The 21,156-nt window shown below is 41.1% G+C and overlaps 1 protein-coding gene across 3 annotated transcripts in view; it reads left to right on the top strand.

The window, feature by feature from the left end:
- The window catches only part of NBEA (neurobeachin), a gene marked incomplete at its 5' end in the record, with an annotated part of 531,924 nt that overhangs the window by 445,086 nt on the left and 65,682 nt on the right, over positions 1-21,156 (top strand). For all 3 annotated transcript variants that reach the window (XM_080929212.1, XM_080929210.1, XM_080929211.1), the window contains 2 exons: positions 4,688-4,800; positions 17,546-17,686. In XM_080929212.1, coding sequence (XP_080785338.1) covers positions 4,688-4,800; positions 17,546-17,686 — 254 coding nt within the window. The remainder of the gene's footprint in view (positions 1-4,687; positions 4,801-17,545; positions 17,687-21,156) is intronic.

Here is a 21,156-nt window from a genome sequence, read left to right as displayed (position 1 = left end):
TAAAGTTTTAGGACAACGTGAGCTGCAGGGCAAAACCCATCCTTTAAAAAGGGGGGCGGGGAATAGAGCTCACAGAAAAAAAGCAAGCCATTTACAGCTGTTGCCATTTACAGCTGTTGAGTGTGAAGACTAGAGTTAGAGTGAGGTCCAGACTACTCGAGGAAGGTTTCAATAAACTCTTTAAGGATTTGGGTAGATGGCAAAATGAATACTTAAAAGTAGGACAACAGTGGGAGAGGCGTATGGATGTAGCTGTCTGGAGACACTCTCCTGGACTGACTTATTTATTCTTGCCATCAACACTGAAGTTTTGAGTGTGTGTCAGTGTGTACTGAGAACCAGCACTGCTGCTCTGGGAAGTGCTGGTAAACAGACTTAGTCATTTGGGCATCTTTGTGTGAATGGTTCTTTGTTCGAACTCCCTGGGATTGTGGACGTGGGGTTCCTGCAAGAACTAAGCTTAGGAACAGAATCAGAGTCTAATGTGGAATGGCCCTTTCAAGTTTGATACTTTTGATAAAAGGAGGTCAGTGTGGCTTCATAAATTTCACTTTTTGCATTTTGGTCATAATGTTTCACTCAGGTTTATCTTCTATGCTAAAATATCTTGCCTGAATTACACAATCCATTGTGTGGCCTATTCCATGGTGGCTTCTTAATGTCTATTTGACTTAACCAGTTTTTCTTTCTCATCTCTAGCTGCTTGAAAGCAGTGAGATTAGAAATAGGTAACAGCTGCCTTATAGTGCATGGCATTGGAGCATAGGAGACCCCCCTAATATGATAAATGTCCTATAGACACACAGATACTCACAGGTGCATATTTACTAGAGAAGTTGCCAGATAGTCATAAAATGTGGCTTTCAAAGGAATTACTTAAAGCCCAATAATGTGTTCAGCCTTTGTCTTATCTATAAATATAGCAAATATTCACTAAGAGTGGAAGCATTAATTAAGAATCAAATAGTGCCTAAGCCTAGCTGTGTCGTAGCTGCAATCTTGGTAATTTAGTCTCCTCTCATCCCTCATACTGTGTCATTGGGAACCTGTAGCACTCACAGGTTCTGCACTGTCTTTCCTGCCTCACTTGGTGTTACTGGGACACTGTCTCTGCGCTGACCCTCTTACCACATTCTTCAAGTGCCAGGATTGCAAACACATTTCTCCATGCCCAACTTTATTTAATTAAGTGTTCCTTAAAGGCTTAGCTTTTACAATAAAATGGTAATCCATAATATATTTATTTTTGATATTTAAGATGGTTTTCAAAAATATTATACTAGGTTATGTGAAATAACCTTAAAGCTTCTTGGAGTTGAACTAGGTTTTTGCCTGTGGCTCTCAGAAGTGACCTGATTTCTGCTATCATGTTCTGAGAGATACAGCCCAAGCCTCACTTCACACACTCTGAGATAACACTAGGAAAAGATGTTAAGAGCTGGCTTTCTTGCATTAAAACAAACAACAACAACAAACCAGTGAGTGGTTGCTAGCACGGGTCTGTGTAAATGATCCCGTTAGACTTGAGGGTATTTTTTTTAAGGATTTTGAATTGTTTTTCATATGATCAGCTAATGAATTCAGCACAACTTTTCCAAGCCCAGCCCTGTTCTCCTGGTTAGCACTTTCCAGGTTCTTACTTTGTGATGAACAAGCTCTCCCTGGTTAATTATGTATATATTTAGCTACTGCCTGCGTCGGGCTTGTTATTGTCATCTAATTAGATGGAACTTGAACTGCTTGCTTCTAGAAAAATCATTAAAAATTCTTTCCTAATGACCTAGAGATGACAAAATGTCTGTAAAGTGTGAAGACGACAACGACACAGGAACAGCATTCTTACAGCATGCTAATCCAGGTGCCGCTGCCATCTCATTAAACGATATTTTGCTGTCATTAACATTTTCACCAAGGAATTGCAGTTATAATTTCCTTGTCAGCTGTCTCTAGATCACTTTACCTTCAAAACTAAAGTGCCATATAAAAACATTAAACTGGATGGTTTAATTAAAATGGTTGTGTGAGTGAGTGAGTGAGTGTGTGTGTGTGTGTGTGTGTGTGTGTGTGTGTGTGTTTAATGAAGAAACATATCCAGTGTTCTGAAATCTCATTTACTGCACTTCACTTTTATTGTTTGAGTAGATTAGTGCCATGGGCTTCAAGTATTAATATGCATCTTCTGAGATACATCCTTAGAAGCACAGTTAGCCTACCGTGTACCATGGGCTCTTACCACCACCAGAGAAAGCAAGAGCCTCCCAGGACAGCACAGGTGTATTTGTTACATGTGGGCTGTGCTCAAGAACAAAGCAGAAGCAGCCAATGTATAAACGTCAGGCCACCAGAGGTAAACAGATACTACTTTTGATATATCTCATCGAAGGATTTAGAATTCTTACTTTTTCTCATGTCGTAAACAAGTTCAGTAAAGCAAAGAATGCTAATTCAGTGAAACGTTGAGTTATGGATCCCAGAGTACTGCTTCATCATCCTTATTCTTCTTCCTGACCTTTGCCACACTGAATTTTTAATTCAAGTAAAAATATATTGTCTGATACAAAACAAAAGTAGAGAATTTTACCAAAACTTGGTTGATGCCATTTTACTTTTTAAAGTTTATTGTTTTTGTTCAATCAGAACAATGTTGTAAAGCTATAGTAATATAAAAATACTAAATTTTTATTACTATTTATTTTTATCAAAGCTCTCAGGAATTATTAAAATTGGCTTGCAAGCAATTGTCCTGAGCATCTCTACTTTGTCTATGTGTGTGTGTGTTTTTAAAATAATGCTTCTTTGCTTTGGAATGTTTCTGAAAGTAGCTTAACATCTTCTTCTTTATTATGAATACATGTATATTAAAAAATAATTTACTCATTAAGCATCCTCCTTCTTATACTATCTTCATGAATAAGAACATTTAAATTCTGATTTAACATATGTTGTTTTTTTATTTATTTTGACAAACTTTCCTTGCTACAAGTAATAAATAGCATCAAAAATTTAATGGCAGGTACTGAAGGAGTATATCAGTGGTTAAGGACACTGGCTGATCTTCCTGAGGACCTGGGTTGGATTCCCAGCACCCACATAGCAGCTCACAATAATGTAGAATACCAGTTCTAGAGGAAAAGGTGTCCTCTCTAGCCTCTATGGGCCCCAACATGCAGCCAAAATACCTATACACATAAAACAATAATCTTTAAAATTTTAAAAACAGTTGTACAATCTATTTCCAATCATAACTTGTTTTTATGTGTGACCTGTGTAATAGGGTATTATTCTAGAAAATGACAGAGTGAAATCTTCGTGGACTCATGGAGAAAGTGGGAAAGCACCTGCCTGGCCAGACAGTGCCCCAGCTGTGTGCCCATGAGTGGACGCTGAGATCAGTCAGACGCCCATGTGGCCAGATCACTGTGTTCTGAACTTTAGACCTTGGCAGCCTTTTCTTTCTTCCCTTTTTTTTAAAAAAAACTAGAACCTTCCCAGAACATTTTCATGTGCAGAAGGCTTAAAGCCACTCCAAATCTATACCTATCCACTGGCTGCAACTGTTCCCTGTGCCTGCTCCACAGTGCAGCTCTCCCATCTCTGCTCCTGTGCCTTTGCTCAGTCCCTCACAGGAATTGGCTACAGCGCTCACTTGGCTCGGATTATTTTATTCTGTTTCTATCACATGCATGTTCTTTCCATCGAGAGTACTTACTGGCCAGAGAGTATCTGCCAAGACACAAAGGGTTTAGAAAGAAAAATAACCAAGGAAGTGGGGCCCTCGCTCCCTGCCTAACCGGGAACCGTTGGCTGGAGTTTGTCTTCTCTGCTTCATCGCTGTTTCCTTACCGACCTGGTCTCAGTTTGAGATGGGATCTCACAATGTAGCTCTGGATTGCCTGAAAATCTAGATTCTTCTGCACCCATCTCTTAGATGACAGGAATTACAGGAATGTGCTGCCACACATCTGATAGGACACTGCTACTTAAATAGTGTAGCATCTTTCACCTAGAGGATTAGGGGAGCAGCCTTCAGGAAGTTTCCATATTCCCACCATGCTTTGTCCCCACTGGAGAGTCTGAACTGTTCTCACACTAAGCAGAGGAGCCCAGCAGTTCTACAGTTCTCTACCCAAGTGCAACAAAACAGCACAGAAAGAAAGGCATCTACTGGGAGGGGAGAAGAGTGTGTTCCACATTTCATCCTGCCCCCCATGCTTCCCTGCCTTTGCAGATTCTTGCCATGGATTGTCAGAACTCAGAGCCTAACTCGTTCCAGGCAAGCACTGTGCAAAAGCTTCATTCGAAACCTCTCCAGTGCATCTTGATGTTTGTGTAATAGAGCGTCTGTTCACTGATGGTGCAGTTTCTAGTCATCTGTGTCAGCATAGAAAGAAGTAATATAGATGCACCTGTGTGGGAGAACTGGGCCCCATGACCAGAACTACGTATGAGGTGGTTAATCACGAGGGAAGGCATCCTGTGTGATGACCAGCCAGCAGGGTCACCCGAGGGAAGCTCTTGTTGAAATTATTCATGGGAAGACACTTCAGACACTTGTTTATCAGAAACTTAGACCAATGAAAGAGGTACTTTACTCCTGAAATACGGTGGCTACCTTACCTATACTAAGCACAGAGAGTGCTTTCTGAGCAGTTAGCATATCCACATTTTCACTTCTTCTCTTCTCTAGGACGGACTTATAATGATCTGAACCAATATCCTGTGTTTCCATGGGTGTTAACAAACTATGAATCAGAGGAGCTGGACCTGACTCTCCCAGGAAACTTCAGGGATCTGTCAAAGGTAACAGTTAACAGTACAAAGATCTTTGCTGCACAGAAGCTACAACAGAAATGGTTCTGTCAGTGCACATGCTCAGTGGGGGTCTGTAAGAAACCTGTTCCCTCTTCTGGGGGTCAGTTTCTACATCTTGTCCACGCATGCCACAGTTGCACAGCTGTCTCTGCAGCATGGGAGGAAACGTGTGTCTGAGAAAGCAGGTTCAAGAGGAAGTGGCTTAGGGTTAGTCACAGGGAAAAAATACAAACTTGGTACAAAGCATGGCATCTGTTTATTCTAGTGCTGTGTTTCTAAGGTGAAAAGGGGATGCTGTCCTGACCACAGTAATAGGACCCAGTGTGAAGGGCTTTAGCACTAAGGAAGAAGGAAGGGAAATTAGCAGGGATCTGTGCAGACAGAGAAGATGGGATTTCTCAGAAAGGACTCATGAGGATAAGAAACACAAAGAAGATGTGGGGTAAGTTAACCTAATTTTTGAGAGAAACATTAAATGGGATGGTACACTAGAGCAGCTAAGTGTCCCCAGAGCAGCTCAGCAGCCTGAGCTATGAATCATGCCCCCTGTTATTAAAACGGGCATGCTCAGTTATGCTAGCCTGTCACTCAAATCCCAGTTTCACACTTACAGAGCAGGGCATTAGGAAAAGCTATTCGCTTTCTCTTTGCCTCACTTTTTTATCTGAGCACTGAGGCAGTGATAAGCAGGTGACAGTGATGAGTTCTGGTGAGTTGGTGTGGATGTGTGGCATGACACAACTGGATAGAATGCTCAGTCATTGCCATAAGCCATACACTGAAATATCTTTCAGGTGCAGGGATGCTAATAGTACCCTCCTATTTGAAAACGTATACTGTGCAGGCAGACAGTTTACATGCTTGCCAGTGTAGAGGGGTACTCCCTGGGCATTGCCAGTGTAGAGGGGTACTCCCTGGGCATTGCCAGTGTAGAGGGGTACTCCCTGGGCATTGCCAGTGTAGAGGAGTACTCCCTGGGCCTTGCCAGTGTAGAGGGGTACTCCCTGGGCATTGCCAGTGTAGAGGAGTACTCCCTGGGCATTGCCAGTGTAGAGGAGTACTCCCTGGGCATTGCCAGTGTAGAGGGGTACTCCCTGGGCATTGCCAGTGTAGAGGGGTACTCTGGGCATTGCCAGTGTAGAGGGGTACTCACTGGGCACTAATGCAAAACCTACTTGATAAAAAGGCAACTTTACAGTCTTGTCTGTGTGAGCCAGAGAGACATGTCTTGGCCTCTGATGGTCATGGTCTTGCCATCAAGCTGACCTGCACTCATTCCTCAAGAGAGAGCAGTCTCTAGCTCCACACACATACACATACAAACACATACACTCCCAAACACACATACACAAATAAATGTTTTTTATCAAAATAAATTTAAATCATGTTTTTTAACATTGAGTAGATACTATGTGTATGAGTGTACATGAAAATGAAAATTTATAGTGTAGATTTTTAAGGACCATGGCACACTGTATGCAAATGGTTGTTTTTATCAACTTGATATAAAAACTAATCTCCTGTGAAAAGGGAACCTCAACTGAGGAATTATGTCTATGAGATTGGCCTGTGAGTGTGCCTGTGGTACATTTTAAGTGCTAATGGATGAAGGAGGGGCCATCCCACTGTCTGCCACTGCTAGGCAGATGGGCCTGCCTGGGCTACATGAGCAAGCCAGTAGGCAGCACTCCTCCGTGGCCTTTGTTGTATCTGTTAAGGCCTGTTTTGTGACTGAATGTATGGTCAATTTTGAAGACGGTTCCATGAGGTGCTGAGAAGGTATATTCTTTTGTTTTAGGATGAAATTTCTTGTAGATATTTGTTAAATCCATTTGGTTGATAACCTCTGTTAGTTTCACCGTGTCTCTGTTCAGTTTCTGCTTCCATTGTCTGTGTATTTATCAGAGTGGGGTGTTGAAGTCTCCCACTATTATTGTGTTTGGTGCAATATATGGATTGAGCTCTGGTAGGGTTTCTTTTAAGAATGTGGGTGCCCTTGTATTTGGAGAGTCGATGTTTAGGATTGAAAGTTTGTCTTGATAAATTTTTCTTGTGATGAATAAAAACTGTCCTTCCTTATATTTTTTTGATAACTTTTGGTTGAAAATCTATTTTATTCGATATTAGAATGGCTACTCCAGCTAGTTTCTTGAGACCATTTTCTTGGAAATTTTTTCCCCAGCCTTTTACTCTGAGGTAGTGTATGTCTTTGTCGTTGAGATAAGTTTTCTTTGTGCAGCAAAATGCTGGATTCTATTGACTTATCTGGTTTGATAGTCTCTGTCTTTTTTATTGGGAAATTGAGTCCTTTGATATTAAGAGATATTAAGGAATAGTGATTGTTGTTTCCTCTTATTTTTGTTGTTAGAAGTAAAACTATGTTTGTGTGCTTTTCTTCTTTCGGTTATGTTGCAAGAAGATTATTCTCTTACTTTCCCTAGGGTGTAGTTTCCCTTTTTGTGTTGGAGTTTTCTATCTATTATCCTTTGTAGGATTTATGAACAGATATTGTGTAAATTTTGTTTTGTCCTAGAATATTTTGGTCTCTTTTTCTATGGTAATAGAGAATTTTGCCAGATATAGTAACCTGGGCTGGCATTTCTGTTCTCTTAGGGTCTGTATGACATGTCCAGGATCTTCTAGCTTTCATAGTCTCTGTTGAGAAGTCTGGTGTAATTCTGATACCTTTGCCTTTATATGTTACTTGATTTTTCCCTTTTACTGCTTTTAGTATTTTTCTTTGTTTTGAACATTTGTTGTTTTGACTATTATGTGTTGGGAGGAAATTCTTTTCTTGTCCAATCTATTTGGAGTTCTGTAGGCTTCTTGTATGTTCATGGTCATCTTTTTCTTTAGGTTAGGGAAGTTTTCTTCTATGATTTTGTTAAATATAGTTAGTTAGGCTTTTAATTGACAGTCTTTGCTCTCTTTTACACCTATTATCCCTAGGCTTGGTCTTCTCATTGTGTCTTGGATATCCTGGATGTTTTGCGTCAGGGGCTTTTTGATTTTTGCATTTTCTCTGACTAATGTTTCAATGTTTTCTATGGTATCTTCTACCTCTGATATCCTCTCTTCCATCTCTTCTATTCTGTTGGGGATGTTTGCATCTATGACTCCTGGTCTCTTTCCTAGGGTTTTTTTGTTTTTTTGTTTTTTGTTTTTTTTTTTTTTTTTTTTTTTATCTCCAGGGTTGTCTTTCTTTGTGATTTATTTATTGGCTCTATTTTTGTTTTCAATTGTTTTTATTTCCTTCATTTGTTTTGTTGTGTTTTCCTGTCACTCTTTAAGTGATTTTTTTGTGTTTCCTCTTTAAGGGCTTCTACTTCTTTACGTGTGTTTTCCTGGTTCTCCTGTAATTTTTTTAAGGGAGTTTTGTATGCACTTCTCAAGGACCTCCATCATCATCATGAACTATGATGTTAAGTTCATATTTTGTTTTTCTGATGTGTTGAAATATCCACTACTTGCTGTGGTTGAAGAACTGGGTACTCAAGTTGCCAGGTTGTCTTAGTTTTCATTGCTTAGGTTCTTCTGTCTTCCTCTTGTCATTTTGTTGTGTGATGTTAGGTGATCTTGTTGTTTCTGACTGGAGCTTGTATCTTCTGTGGGTTTGTGGGTCTGTGGGCCTGTGGGCTCCTGAGTGTTTATCTCTCTGTGGGCAGGCTGTGAGTTCTGATAGCAGTGGCTTTTGGACCAGAACAGACCATTCCCAGTCAGCACACTGTGCTATCTGTACTCTGAGAGTTCCAGGTGGTCTTTCTTGGATAATCACTGAGGAGGAAGTGGGGGCTCACCTGTGGGCTCAGGTGGGAGAGTGCTTCTAAGGCTCTTTTGGGTGCTCAGTAGTCTGCCTGCAGGTCCTGAGTCCTAATGGCGGTTACCCTGCTCTGTCTCTGGGCCAGAACAGACCCTTCTCAGTCAGCACGGCCATTTTCAAGTTATTTTTGGAAATTTCACGCGTATATTTGATGTATTCTTATCTACCCTTCTTTTCTCCCCCATTATCCCACAAACTCCCCACCACATCTCTCAGTGTCTTCTTTTCTTTTTAGTTTTATCATAAGCCTCTGAATCCAATTAGGGCTGCATGAGCATGTGCTATCCAATGGAGCATGGGCAACCTTTCAGGTATCACATGCTCAAAGAAAAACTGCTACCTCTACAAGAGCCATCACCCGCTAACAGCCCCTCAGCTAGGAGTGGGGTCTCCTCCCTCCGTGTGCAGCATTGCATGGTTTGATCTAAGTGTAAACATACCCACTGTATGTTGATGATGCCATTGCTGTGTCACATTCAGAAGACAGATTTTCACACACTGGTCCTCATTCTCTGGTTCTCACATTCTTTCTGTCCTCTCTCCTGCAGCAGTCCTGACACCTGGTAGTAGGTGCTTGACATAAATGTGCCACAGAGGGCTGAACACTCACTTTGCCAGTGCTTTGACCAGTTACATGTCTTTGAATTAACCACCAAAAAGACGTTTCACTGACCAGTGCTGAAAGTGGTGTGAATTCTTTGTCCACTTCTTTCCTTTACTGGGTTTTCATGGTGAAGCTTCCAGTCTGCCATATCTCCCAGAAGTCTTCACAACTAAAACCCACAAAATACCAGTTTCCTACTGGATATTGTAGTGCAGCATCTAGTATTTAACAAAAGCATGCAGACAATTAAGTCACTTTTCTCCAGGACTATGCAAAGAGCATCAACAAATAAGAAGTGCAGAAGTAAAACTAATGTTCTTGCCCAGGTCCCTGACTCAGGGGCTGGCCCATGGCATGTGCTGGAGCCAGCTGGAGCCAGCTGGATCGCGCTAACAAGGTCCATGCCATAGTCAGGAACGTAGCACTGGGTTCTAAATTCGCAGGAAACTGAATCTTTGGGGTGTGATCTTTTTACTGGATTCTTAGAAAGGCAGCCCTGGAATCATGAAGCTCTTTTCTTCTATTAGTCGTAAAACTGAGAATAACAGAGCTGAGCATCAGAATGTCTCTGCCCAAGCTCTTACAGAGTCACCTTGCCTCTTTCACCTTGTTTCCTCCTCTTTAAAATGACCATAGCATGCAGATTTGATAGTAGTGTTGAAGGGCATCTGTGCTATTTTTGGTGTTTGTTGATGTTTTGTTTGTCAACTTGACACAAACTGGGTCATTTGGCAAGAGGGAACCTGAATTGAGAAAATGCCTCCATCAGATTGATTTGTAGGCAAGTTGTGAGTTGTTTTTATGCTAATGACTGAGGTAGGAAGGCCCAGCCCATGGCAGGTCCTAGAAGGTATAAGAAAGATAGCTGACAGTGATCCTGGAGATCCATCCAGGAAGTGTCACTCCTGCATGGCCTCAACTTTGTTCCTGTCTCCAAGTTCCTGCCTTACGTTCCTGCCCTGACTTCCTCGGCGATAGACTACCAGCTAGAAGATGGCATGAACCCTTTCCTGCACAAGTGGCTTTTGCCATCAACGTTATCACAGCACAGCTGGAGAGACACTAACTAGGACAGCCTCTCCTGTCACAGTTTGTGGGCAATGGACATTTACAGTGGTGGATACAAAATCGATTTCCAGTCACCCCTGAGTATCTCTGTTTGAGGGATGACTGATTTAAAAGTCTGGTGAGAGTACTTGATTCAACTAAATCATTTTTAATTCAAGTAAGATGAAAATAAATCATTGAATAATACATTTTCATGCTACAAATTGTTTATCTTCTTAAATGCCAAAACATTGACCCTGAGTGTTTTTATTAAAACTGAACTTGTGCATTCACTCAGAATGGAATGGGACTTTTTAATTTATAATCTTATTTTTCCCCCTGGACATCTTTATGAAACCAGTGAAGAACATGGAAAAGGGTTTTTATTTAGATTTTTAATTACACTGCACATGGTAAAATTCACTCATTATATATTGTATTTATTGTTTGACAAATAAAATAGCCTGTCATTGACCAATCTTTTCAGTACCAGCCATCAGCAAGTAGAGCTAGTTTTTTCTTTCAATCTATATAAATATTCCTTATGAAAATGTGATCTTTTTGTAAAATTTATCTTGAACAGGATACGTGTTAGCAACTCCCAGGTTCTAGTGCTTACATGATTTTCACATGAGTCACAGTCTCTACACATTTAAGTATAAGTGGGATTTTCCATTTTTCAGCTATGTCTCCTAATAAATGAAATAATTTTATCAAAACTCCAAACACTGACATGAACGGAAGACATTATGCATGTGCACAATCACATGTTCATGTGTACATACACATGCTCAAACACACTTAGTCACCAAGTGGAAGAAAATCTATTTTGTTAAAACAGGAGTGGTTTGACTGGCAGATGAGGATGGGCTTAACCGAGTCCCACATTATTGTGCCACTTAAAAGAGGAAGAGATAATGCCTGAGCCTTTGAGATGTGGCGGCACAAATACACATGCAGAGATGTGAATGGTGCCGAATGCCTGTGCACAGGGAGGTCGGGTGCCCGATGCCTGTGCACAGGAAGGCAGGGAGGTCGGGTGCCCGATGCCTGTGCACAGGGAGGTCGGGTGCCGAATGTCTGTGCACAGGGAGGTCGGGTGCCGAATGTCTGTGCACAGGAAGGTCGGGTGCCGAATGTCTGTGCACAGGAAGGTCGGGTGCCTGATGCCTGTGCACAGGGAGGTCGGGTGCCGAATGCCTGTGCACAGGGAGGTCGGGTGCCCGATGCCTGTGCACAGGGAGGTCGGGTGCCGAATGTCTGTGCACAGGAAGGTCGGGTGCCGAATGTCTGTGCACAGGGAGGTCGGGTGCCGAATGTCTGTGCACAGGGAGGTCGGGTGCCGAATGCCTGTGCACAGGGAGGTTGGGTGCCGAATGTCTGTGCACAGGGAGGTCGGGTGCCGAATGTCTGTGCACAGGGAGGTCGGGCGATTAAGCTGAAGAACGAGCTCCAGGAGTCTACGGCAATTTTCTAGTTGTTCTTATTCTTTTCCACCACAAATAAAAATATCCAAAGTGAAAGTTTTATTAGGTTAGTATATAACCTGCCTGATGATGAAGTTTCGAATGGAAACGTATTAAAAATGTATCAATCTTTTTAAATGAGAGTCATGGAACTTGATAGTTTTTTGACAGTCCAATAAAAATAATTTAACTGTATTTGCATTACTATATTAATTAATTGCTATACAAATTATTATCAATTATTAAATAGCTATATTGACATTAATATAGTAATGATTATAGTAATGATTTGGGCAAGATTGTCATGTTAAACAGGCTCCAATTTAAAAGACAAATTTGTGTGAACCCGATGTTTCTGAAGAATGCAGACTGGCTCAGTGCTGTGAGAACCTGCTGAGGACAAGGCCATTGCACCCTGCTCTGGGGTCGGGCTGACCAGCTCTCAGCCGTATAGCAAGGAGGCTTCTGTAGCCCCACGAGAGGGCTTTTTCCCTGTATAGTAGCAGCCAAGTTTCTTTCGGTCAAATCTTACCATGGGCTTATTTCTGCACCAATCAGAGTGGCCACATAGGATAGACTAATGGACATCTTGGGTTTCTCAGGGGTCAGCCCACCTGCACCAGTGATTCTAAAAATGAAGAAGGAACAGTTCATAAAGGAAGGAGGACTGGGCAGAGGAACTGTTGCTCATTTATGCAGGTTAACCTAAGTATTCCTACACGCACTGGCAATTGCTGCCTTTCCCACTCACCGTGCGTTTTACAGATGCTCAGTCAGTGCACTGGCTTGTGCATTCCCTTTCTCTGATTCCTCAGAGCTTCCCTTGATCATGTCCTCCAAATGTATTCACCTCATTGTCTGCCTCGCTTTATGACTAAACGTTCTGTCTAAAATGCCCACATGGAAGTTTGACATGGAACTCCATTCTAGTAGGTCTTTATTCAGTCAGTGTCTGTCACTGCTAACAAGAGCCAGGCATTGTACTGGGAGCTGATGATTCAGACATGAATAGATTAGCTGTTTCATTTAAAGCACATACACTAGGCAAAATGAGCTACAAGCTCACTCACTAGTACTAGGCACTGTCTCTGAAGCCTTCACAAGGAAGTCTGAACCCCTTCCAAAAGCATGAGTCAGATAGGGTCAGATACAAAGGCTGGGCGAAGGGGTCTGTAGGAGTGAGTCCTGCATTGTCATGAGGTGGTTTTCAAGATGATGTCATATGGTTCGTGACCAGGAAAGTGGAAAAGATAAGAATTTGGGTGGCCTCTTTTATAGATTTTTAGCCCTTGATTATTACAGTGAAAGAAGAGATAACTTAGATATATCACAAGTTCTGATGTGATAAGGATGTGAAAACACCCAGAAAGTTCACCATAGAAACCAAACACACTGAGTCAATTTCAAGCTGTTTCTAGCAGAGCACAGCAATTTGATCTCTGAACTGGGGAGCTGCTCACTAAACTTGAGATCTATAACACAAGGACCTAGAACCAGATCAAGTTTCTGACCCTTCCCTCCCTTTCTCTTTCCTTCTGCTCCCTTCCCTCCTTTCTTCCTCCACCCTTCCTTCCTTACTTCTTTCTGTCATTTCTTTCTCCTTTTTCCCTCTCTCCCTCCTTCTGTCCTTCCTTCTTTGTGGCTGATCTGGTGTTGAGCAAAGGGGCAGTAAGCAAAATCTAAGCAGCCACTGACCAACCACTCTTCCAGTGGGTGTGATGGTTTGCATGTGCTTGGCCCAGGAAATGGCACTATTAGAAGGTGTGGCCTTGTTGCAGGATGTGTGTCACTCAGGGGCTGGGCTTGGAGACACTCCTCCTAGCTGCCTGAGGATGCTTAGTCTGTTCCTGGCTTCCTTTCATTGAAGATGTAGAACTCTCAGCTCCTCCTGCACCATGCCTACCTGGATGCTGCCATGCTCCTGCCTTGATAATAATGGACTGAACCTCTGAACCTGTAAGCCAGCCCCAATTAAATGTTGTCTTTATAAAACTTGCCTTGGTCATGGTGTCTGTTCATAGCAGCAAAACCCTAAGACAGAAGTTGGTACCAGAAGTGGGGTATTGCTGTGATAGACCTGACCATGCTTTTGTGTGGAAGAATGTGGATTTTGGGACTTTGGATTTGGAAAGCTGTGGAAGACTTTAAATGGGGCTTAATGGGCTATTCTAGTAAGAATATGGAAGACTGTTACTGAGAGTGATTTGAAATGTGCTGACTTGGATCAAGCCCCAATAGAGCCAAGCATATGCAAACCATCACAATAGGCATGCTCTAGACAACTCCTGCTCTGACTGAAATATTGTAAGTGGGATGGTATTTTTACTGTTACAATTGCTCATTCAGGCTTTCCACATCTATTGAGCACCTACTGCATACCAGGTGCTGGGGTTATTTAAAGGTCTCCTCCTAGCTCTCATATGCTAAGATGACATGTGTGTACCATCATGCCTAGCTGGTTCCATCTGTTTCTGAGGTTCTTTGGTGGAGAGCACAGAGTGGTCATTGGGTGCCTGTTTCCTTCTGGTGAAGTAAGGTGAAGGGATGCCTTGTAGACCCCAGACACTAGTGTAAATTACACTAGGAGGTGGATAAGAAAACAATGGCATGCAAATATATAGTGTCCTTGGCAGTTATCTTATCAGGCAGTGGCCCACAGCACTGACTTGCAAACTTCCAGGTTTTAGTGATGTACCAGAATAAGATGCTGAGATTACTGTAATGGACATGTTTCTCATTGAAAGCCTCTTTAATTCTTAAAAATTATAATCTGCTTTGATGAAACTGATCATTCTTTGAGTTGACATTTACTACTTATTCTAACCAGATCAGCTTTGTATCCAGTTTTCTTTCAATGCTCTATCATAAATATTTTTCTAACTACAATTTTTGTTAGTCATTTTTTCTTACCTTATAGATACTTATTTAAAAAAAAATGACTTGGTGTAACTTAAGACATTTTAAGTAGAAAATACTGACAGATCAAGGCTAAAGGAACAGGAAGAGAAAATAGAAAAAGAAACAAAATGGGAAAACCACTCACTTATATATCAAAAGATTTCTCACCCAAATATATCAAAGTGCAGTCTAAGTAGAGCCTGCTCTAGTGTATGCTTGCAGCAATTAGATAGATATATACATACATACATACATACATACATACATACATACATACATACATACCTATATGCATACATACATACATGGATGAATGGATGGATAGGTAGGTAGGTAGATAGAGGGATAGATAAATGGATGGATGGATGGATGGGTGGGTGGGTGGGTGGATGGATGGATGGATGGATGGATAGATAGATACATAGATGGATGGTTGGATAGATACATACATACATATATACATACATAGATAAATACATAGATGGATGGATACATACATACATACATAGATGAAAGATGGATAAATAAATCTCATAAATAATGTAAATCTTTATACAAGCATATAGGATTTTTTCCATACTATAAAGTCACAGACTTGTTTAAGAAAAGAAGCTTTTTGTGGCACTCTGGTTTGAGGCAGATTTTTCTCCTGCATCTATGAGGAATAAATGATGAGGGATAAAGTGAATGACAGAACATCATTTGTTCAGTAGATACAACATAAACAGTTGCTGCCCAGTTTACCAGGAATATGAACGTCTGGACATGTACCAGTTAATGCTCAAGATATCAGTAGCACTATAACAGAGTATGTAAGGCGGCCATCTCCTAAAAACAGCCGCAGCTTTTCTTTCTTTAGAGTTTGTTTCTTGACTACTTGAAACAAAATGATTTTCAGAGTAGTAATAAATAGAATTGTTTACATTTTATTTCAGAAAAACTTCACTAGGCAAAATATAGCTTCACTATGCAAAATTTCAAACCAGAAATATATTTTAAGTAGTAAGAAGAGGTTTGCAGACTTTAATACAGTGCAGCTGTTTCATGCCAACTCCGACACCAGCAAAATGAGCAAACAAGAAAATTAAAATATTTATTTTATCTTTTTGGGGGTAGTTAAGGGGAAATGCTGGAAGAGATTAAAGGACTGGCCATCTCCTTCTTCCATGGTATTTTGTGGGGTCTTAGAAACAAACAGTACCAGTATAAGGTTGGTCCTCTTGTATGGACAGATTTTCTACAACAGAAAGACACACCAGCACGTTCAAGACTGAATGCTCCACTAACATAAAATAAACATGCCTTACAAATAATTTCAGTATTCCAGCTAAGCATCCTTACAAATAAGAGCTTATTATGGAAATTCTAGCAGCTCTAACTGCTGACATCATTGTGTGGTTTAAATTGATCTTCTGGGACCAAAAGAAAAGGCTCACAGCAATTTATAAATGAATTTTTCTCTCTAGTGTAACATTATATGTCCCATTGAAACACTAATTTTCTATGGTTTCTGTTAAGATTGGGCCTTTGGGGGACTTCTATTTAACCCATAGTATTCAATGTTGGGGTGAAGCCTGATATGCTTAACATTTTCACTCTCCTAGTAAACACTTATTCGCACAGTATGTAACTGAAAATAGTAACCTGTGTATAAACGGTAAGTGTGGACGTTGCCATAAGGTAAAACCAAAGCTAGCAGACAATTGAACTAAGGCCCTTTGTTATTGGCACTCAGGTGTGTCCAGTCCTAAAGAGACTGGGGACAAAGGGTTATCTATGGTACTTATTAGCATATTAGCACACCTAAGCTCAGGCTGGCATCAGGCTTGTTCAGTACCAATGGCTCTTCGAACCCAGCCCTACCCCCTACCCCAGACTTCTCCAGCTCAAGGGCTGTCTTTACCTCAGCTTCTTATTCCTATATAACCCTGCCATTTCAGCTCAGAGGATCTCCACCCCCTTCCCCCACACACATATCCTCTCTTCTCTTCTTCTCTTCCATCCCCTCTGGCCACCCTTCCTACCTTGGCACCCTCTCATCTCAAAGCCCTGTTCAGTCTGCTGGCCATATCAGTCTGCTTCCTTCATGCCCTGCTCTAGACTCTTCCTGATGCCAATGGCTGGACTCTCCCTCGTATCTACAACAAAAACCTCGGAGCAGTCATATCCTCATTTCATACAGTGAGGATGTTCGAGGAATCATTCACGTTTAGATGACTGAAGTTTGGAAGCATGGTCTGATAGTTAATGTGCTTTTCGAGGGAAGAGAGTATCCCATGTTGTCCTCCAAAGTCCAGATAGCACAGGCCATAGGAAGTTCCCCAACTCATCAGAGACAACAATATATGTTTTAATAATGGCCAAGTTCGGTCTCCATAATGTGTGCTAAGGAGCTGCAGAGATGGAAAGGAGCCATCATGAAAACGCTGATTTAACCTGAACATTTAAAATATAATCACTTTCAGCTTGTTTTGGTAATTTTTGGCTTGTTGGCTTTTGTTTATGTGCTCGGTTTGGTTTGGGTTTGGTATATTTTGAGAGAGAGAACAAGAAGAAACATAAAATTGGCCAGGTAGGGAGATGGGAAGGCTCTGGGAGGGACTGGGAAATGTACAAGAACATGATAAAAATATAAGAAATTCTTAAATAAAAACCTTCGAATCACCCTGGGAATATAGTTTTCTAAAATGACAGCCAAGTCTGGGAACTTTACACATGTGCATGGTTCCTGTGTATTTTTAGCAAGTACACTGATTAGTAATTAATATCGAAGCCACTCACTGAAGCGGCCATACAGAGCAGTCAGTTGGTGCCGGATTACTTTCAGGATGAAGCCTGGACTTCTAGAATGTTTGCTGTTGCTGCACAGAACAGAACATTTCTTTTATCTCTTTATAGCCAATTGGTGCACTGAACCCGAAGAGAGCAGTGTTTTATGCCGAGCGCTATGAGACCTGGGAAGACGGTCAAAGCCCACCCTACCACTACAGCACACACTACTCAACGGCCACCTCCGCCCTGTCGTGGCTTGTACGCATTGTAAGTGTCATGAACTCAGCTGCCTCTAACTCTAGAGTTTGCAGTGTGAGTAAATTAAAGGAAAATCAAGTACACTTGTTCATGTTAATGACTAGAAAAGCCAGTGAGCAGAAAATGAATACCGTGTAGCCCAGAAAGCATCAAAGCCTATGATGTTCCTGCACAGCCTCCCAAATGCTGGGATTACAGATATGCACTTGGCTTTGGTTTGGGTTTTGGGTTTTGTTGCTGATGTTCTGTTTTGTTTTGTTGTTTTAATGTATAATCTTTTTTGTAGAATTGGTTGGGAAGCCAGTTACTTAAGTACATGTACTTATTTCTGAGCTGGGAATTAGCACAAACAGAGCAGGTACTCTGTTACAGACCCTAATCTTGTCCCACCCAGTACTCCCAAGTCAGTCATAAAGGACACTCTGGTGTACATCTTTAATTTTAAGTCAGCTAATATATTGATGAAACAAATCCTACCATACTTAAGAGGAACCAACTCCATACAGAAGTAAAGATATGAAGGTGTGATCTCTATTTCAGACCAAGATTTTACTTTAGTCTCATCCGTCCAAGATTCAGCTTAAGTATATGAAGTTTGAAGTTAAGAAAAATCTTAATCCTATTTTATACCCTAAATAATTAGTGGCCAAGCCTAACTAGTCAGATTCTGACCCTTGCAGAGTACCCTTCACATTCAGTGAAAGAAGATGACCTCTGAGTTCCCCCACAGAATTCATGAAATCTATCCTGTGGCTCAGCCACAGAATTGAGAAGACTCCAGAACTGACCAATCAAGATTTAGGGTAGCTAAATTGCTACAGCCATAAAAGGTGGTCTTAATTGATTTATATTCAGAAATAGGAAAACAGAAAAAAACAAAATGACATGATAAATTACCAGTGATTGGTCCATAAAACTAAGTTTCCAGTCATCATTGACACTAGTGGGAGTGAGCTCCCAGCCGTGAATGCACTGCAAGCATTCACATACAGGAGGCACAGAGTTAAAATCGAGCTGGATAGAGCATCTGTAAATTCTCACTTGTAAAATGTGGCTGTTCCTAAGCAGGCCAAGAACTGCCCTCCACAAGCCATCAAAGTAGTCCACCTAAAGTCCACCGGCCCCCAGAAGCATAACACAAACACACTTTCAAAGCACTGGAACCAAAAGTTTTCACTCTTGAGAGGCCTTTTGATACCTCATCAGAATCTGATGGCACCACCTTGTTGAGCCACTACTCAGGAGCTGAGGGTGGGGCTCACTCAGGCCTCTCAGAGATAGAAGAGTAGAGCTGTGTGAAAACAGTAACAATGAATGTGTCACTGTGCTGTAGAGGTTTAAGTTGGAGTGACATTTGATCGCATCTTGAAACAGTTGCAGTGACTTTGTGTGTTTTGTGAATGCCATTTAGTCAAACCTGGAGGCTGACTGGCAAAACTTACTAAAAGAAAAACACTTCTTCTCAACCACCTGATTGCTTTTTTAAATATTTTCTCTTCCCAGTAAGTTAAATCTTTCCTCCAGTCACAGTACAAGCGGCCCTCTGGCTGACTTGCTGTTCCACTGGGTAGAACACAGAACAGTGTAAGAGCCTAACAGTGATCTTCCTGTCCACTGTGCACAAAGCAGTGTAACCTCACAGCAAACCTCTTGACTGACTGTTTCATAGCTTCTAGTACCCTTGTGGAAACGGGAAAGCAACAAGTAGAATTAGTCTCATAAATTTAAACTTGACATACCCAAAATGTTACTGTTCAGTCATGTAAACAACAAAAATTATTTATGCAATGTTTAATATTTTAACTTGTTTTGGAATTCAAGGAATATGCTATATTTCTAGCACACTGTAGCGTCTGTTGGCTGCTGTATCAGAGAACATGGATAGAGTTGCTTTTATGAAGAGTCATGTAGCTCAAATGCCTCATGGCAAGCAGTCAGAGGCAAGGTACCGGAGTTCTGTGCTTGAACAGCTTAGGAAGTATTCAACTAATGGCTGAGGAAAACTTGCTTTCTTCACTCTTAGCCTACGGATTTTATGAAGTAGAAAATGCATTACAATTTGTGTCACTAAGAATCTGTTCATAAAATATAACACATTAAAATAAGTATATGTCCTCTACCTTTCAAGCCTTTTAGACCTAAAGTCATTAAATTCATTTTCCGTCCATATATATAGTATGTCAATGATGATAACTGCATAGAAATGATGATCAGCTGTGTACCTCATTACTTTAAATGAAGAGCATTCTTTCATGCAAACCACCAATAACATCACTAGAAAGACTTCCATTAATGGCTGCCAGACAAGTGCTGAAGGAGCCCTCATTCCAAAGGAGGATTCTTATCAAAACCAATATGTAAGGCACCATGTGCTCGGACTTTTGTCCTTTCTGGACTGGAGACATCATCCCAGAATAATCACATAGTTAGTTCTCAGTGACCATTTTCCCTGGTCAACACAGTGTTTTTAGCCCTTTTGTGCTAAGCTTATTCTTTAGACATTTAGTGACAGTGATTCTTAGGGAGTTAACGAGATAACGTTCAAAATTTTAATTTCTACATGTGTTGTTTATAATTTACAACTGTCTTTATAATTACAGATTATTTAGAAATTTTACCTATAAACTCAACTGCAATGCGTCATTAAAAATACCTGTTTCTAGTAAAAATGCCAGTAGCGAGTTTACAAGCATCATCGTTGAACCAACCTGAACCAAACTTTTCACTGTGTTTATTTTGGATACTGACACGTAAAGGCAGAGAGGATATCCACTTAGGGGAGGGCAGACGGTATTTATCCAGACGTGTGGCACACAGACATCATGCAGGTTAATTAACAGAAAAGGTGGACTGATTCTAGAGTTAGTTTTAGATTTTTTCAAAAGAAATAAGAGAAAGATGTATCTCAGGCCTCAAATAATCATGCCTCCATTGCATGAAAGTGTGGCCTTGAACACACTCACATGCTGAAGGGAGGCACACACGTGCCAGGGAGACAGACAGCAGGATAGCACAGGAATGTCTCATGCTTCCTTCCCTCTCCACAGGGTTCCACATCACCTCAGATCTGCATCTTCCCTTTGTTGTGATGACCTATAACTAGGGGTTGGTTTTGGCTTTTAAGTGGAGTGAAGGAAAGGGGAGGGGGAAGGGAGGGAAAGGAAACCTGTTTTTCTAGGTTGGAATTAACTAGCCTGTAGTGGTTACAAGGCAGGGAAAGTGGCCAGTGCCCTTGGATGATCCAGTAACTGCACACTGGGTACACAAGGCTAGTGGTTGTTTGATAACTTTGTGTCAGATAAGGTATATTAACATTTTTTATTTAATCTTTGCTAATTCATATAATTACCTCCAAAGATTATTTTCCGTTTATAGAAATGAAGTGACAGAGGCAGCTACATGACAGAGTTATGTGAAGGAACTTGCCCAAAACAGGCACACTGTACAATCAAATATTTAAATTAATTAGGCATATTCTG

The sequence above is a fragment of the Micromys minutus genome (assembly GCF_963924665.1).
Source record: "Micromys minutus genome assembly, chromosome: 15".
Lineage (NCBI taxonomy): Eukaryota > Metazoa > Chordata > Mammalia > Rodentia > Muridae > Micromys > Micromys minutus.
This window is presented reverse-complemented; position numbering and strand designations above follow the sequence as displayed.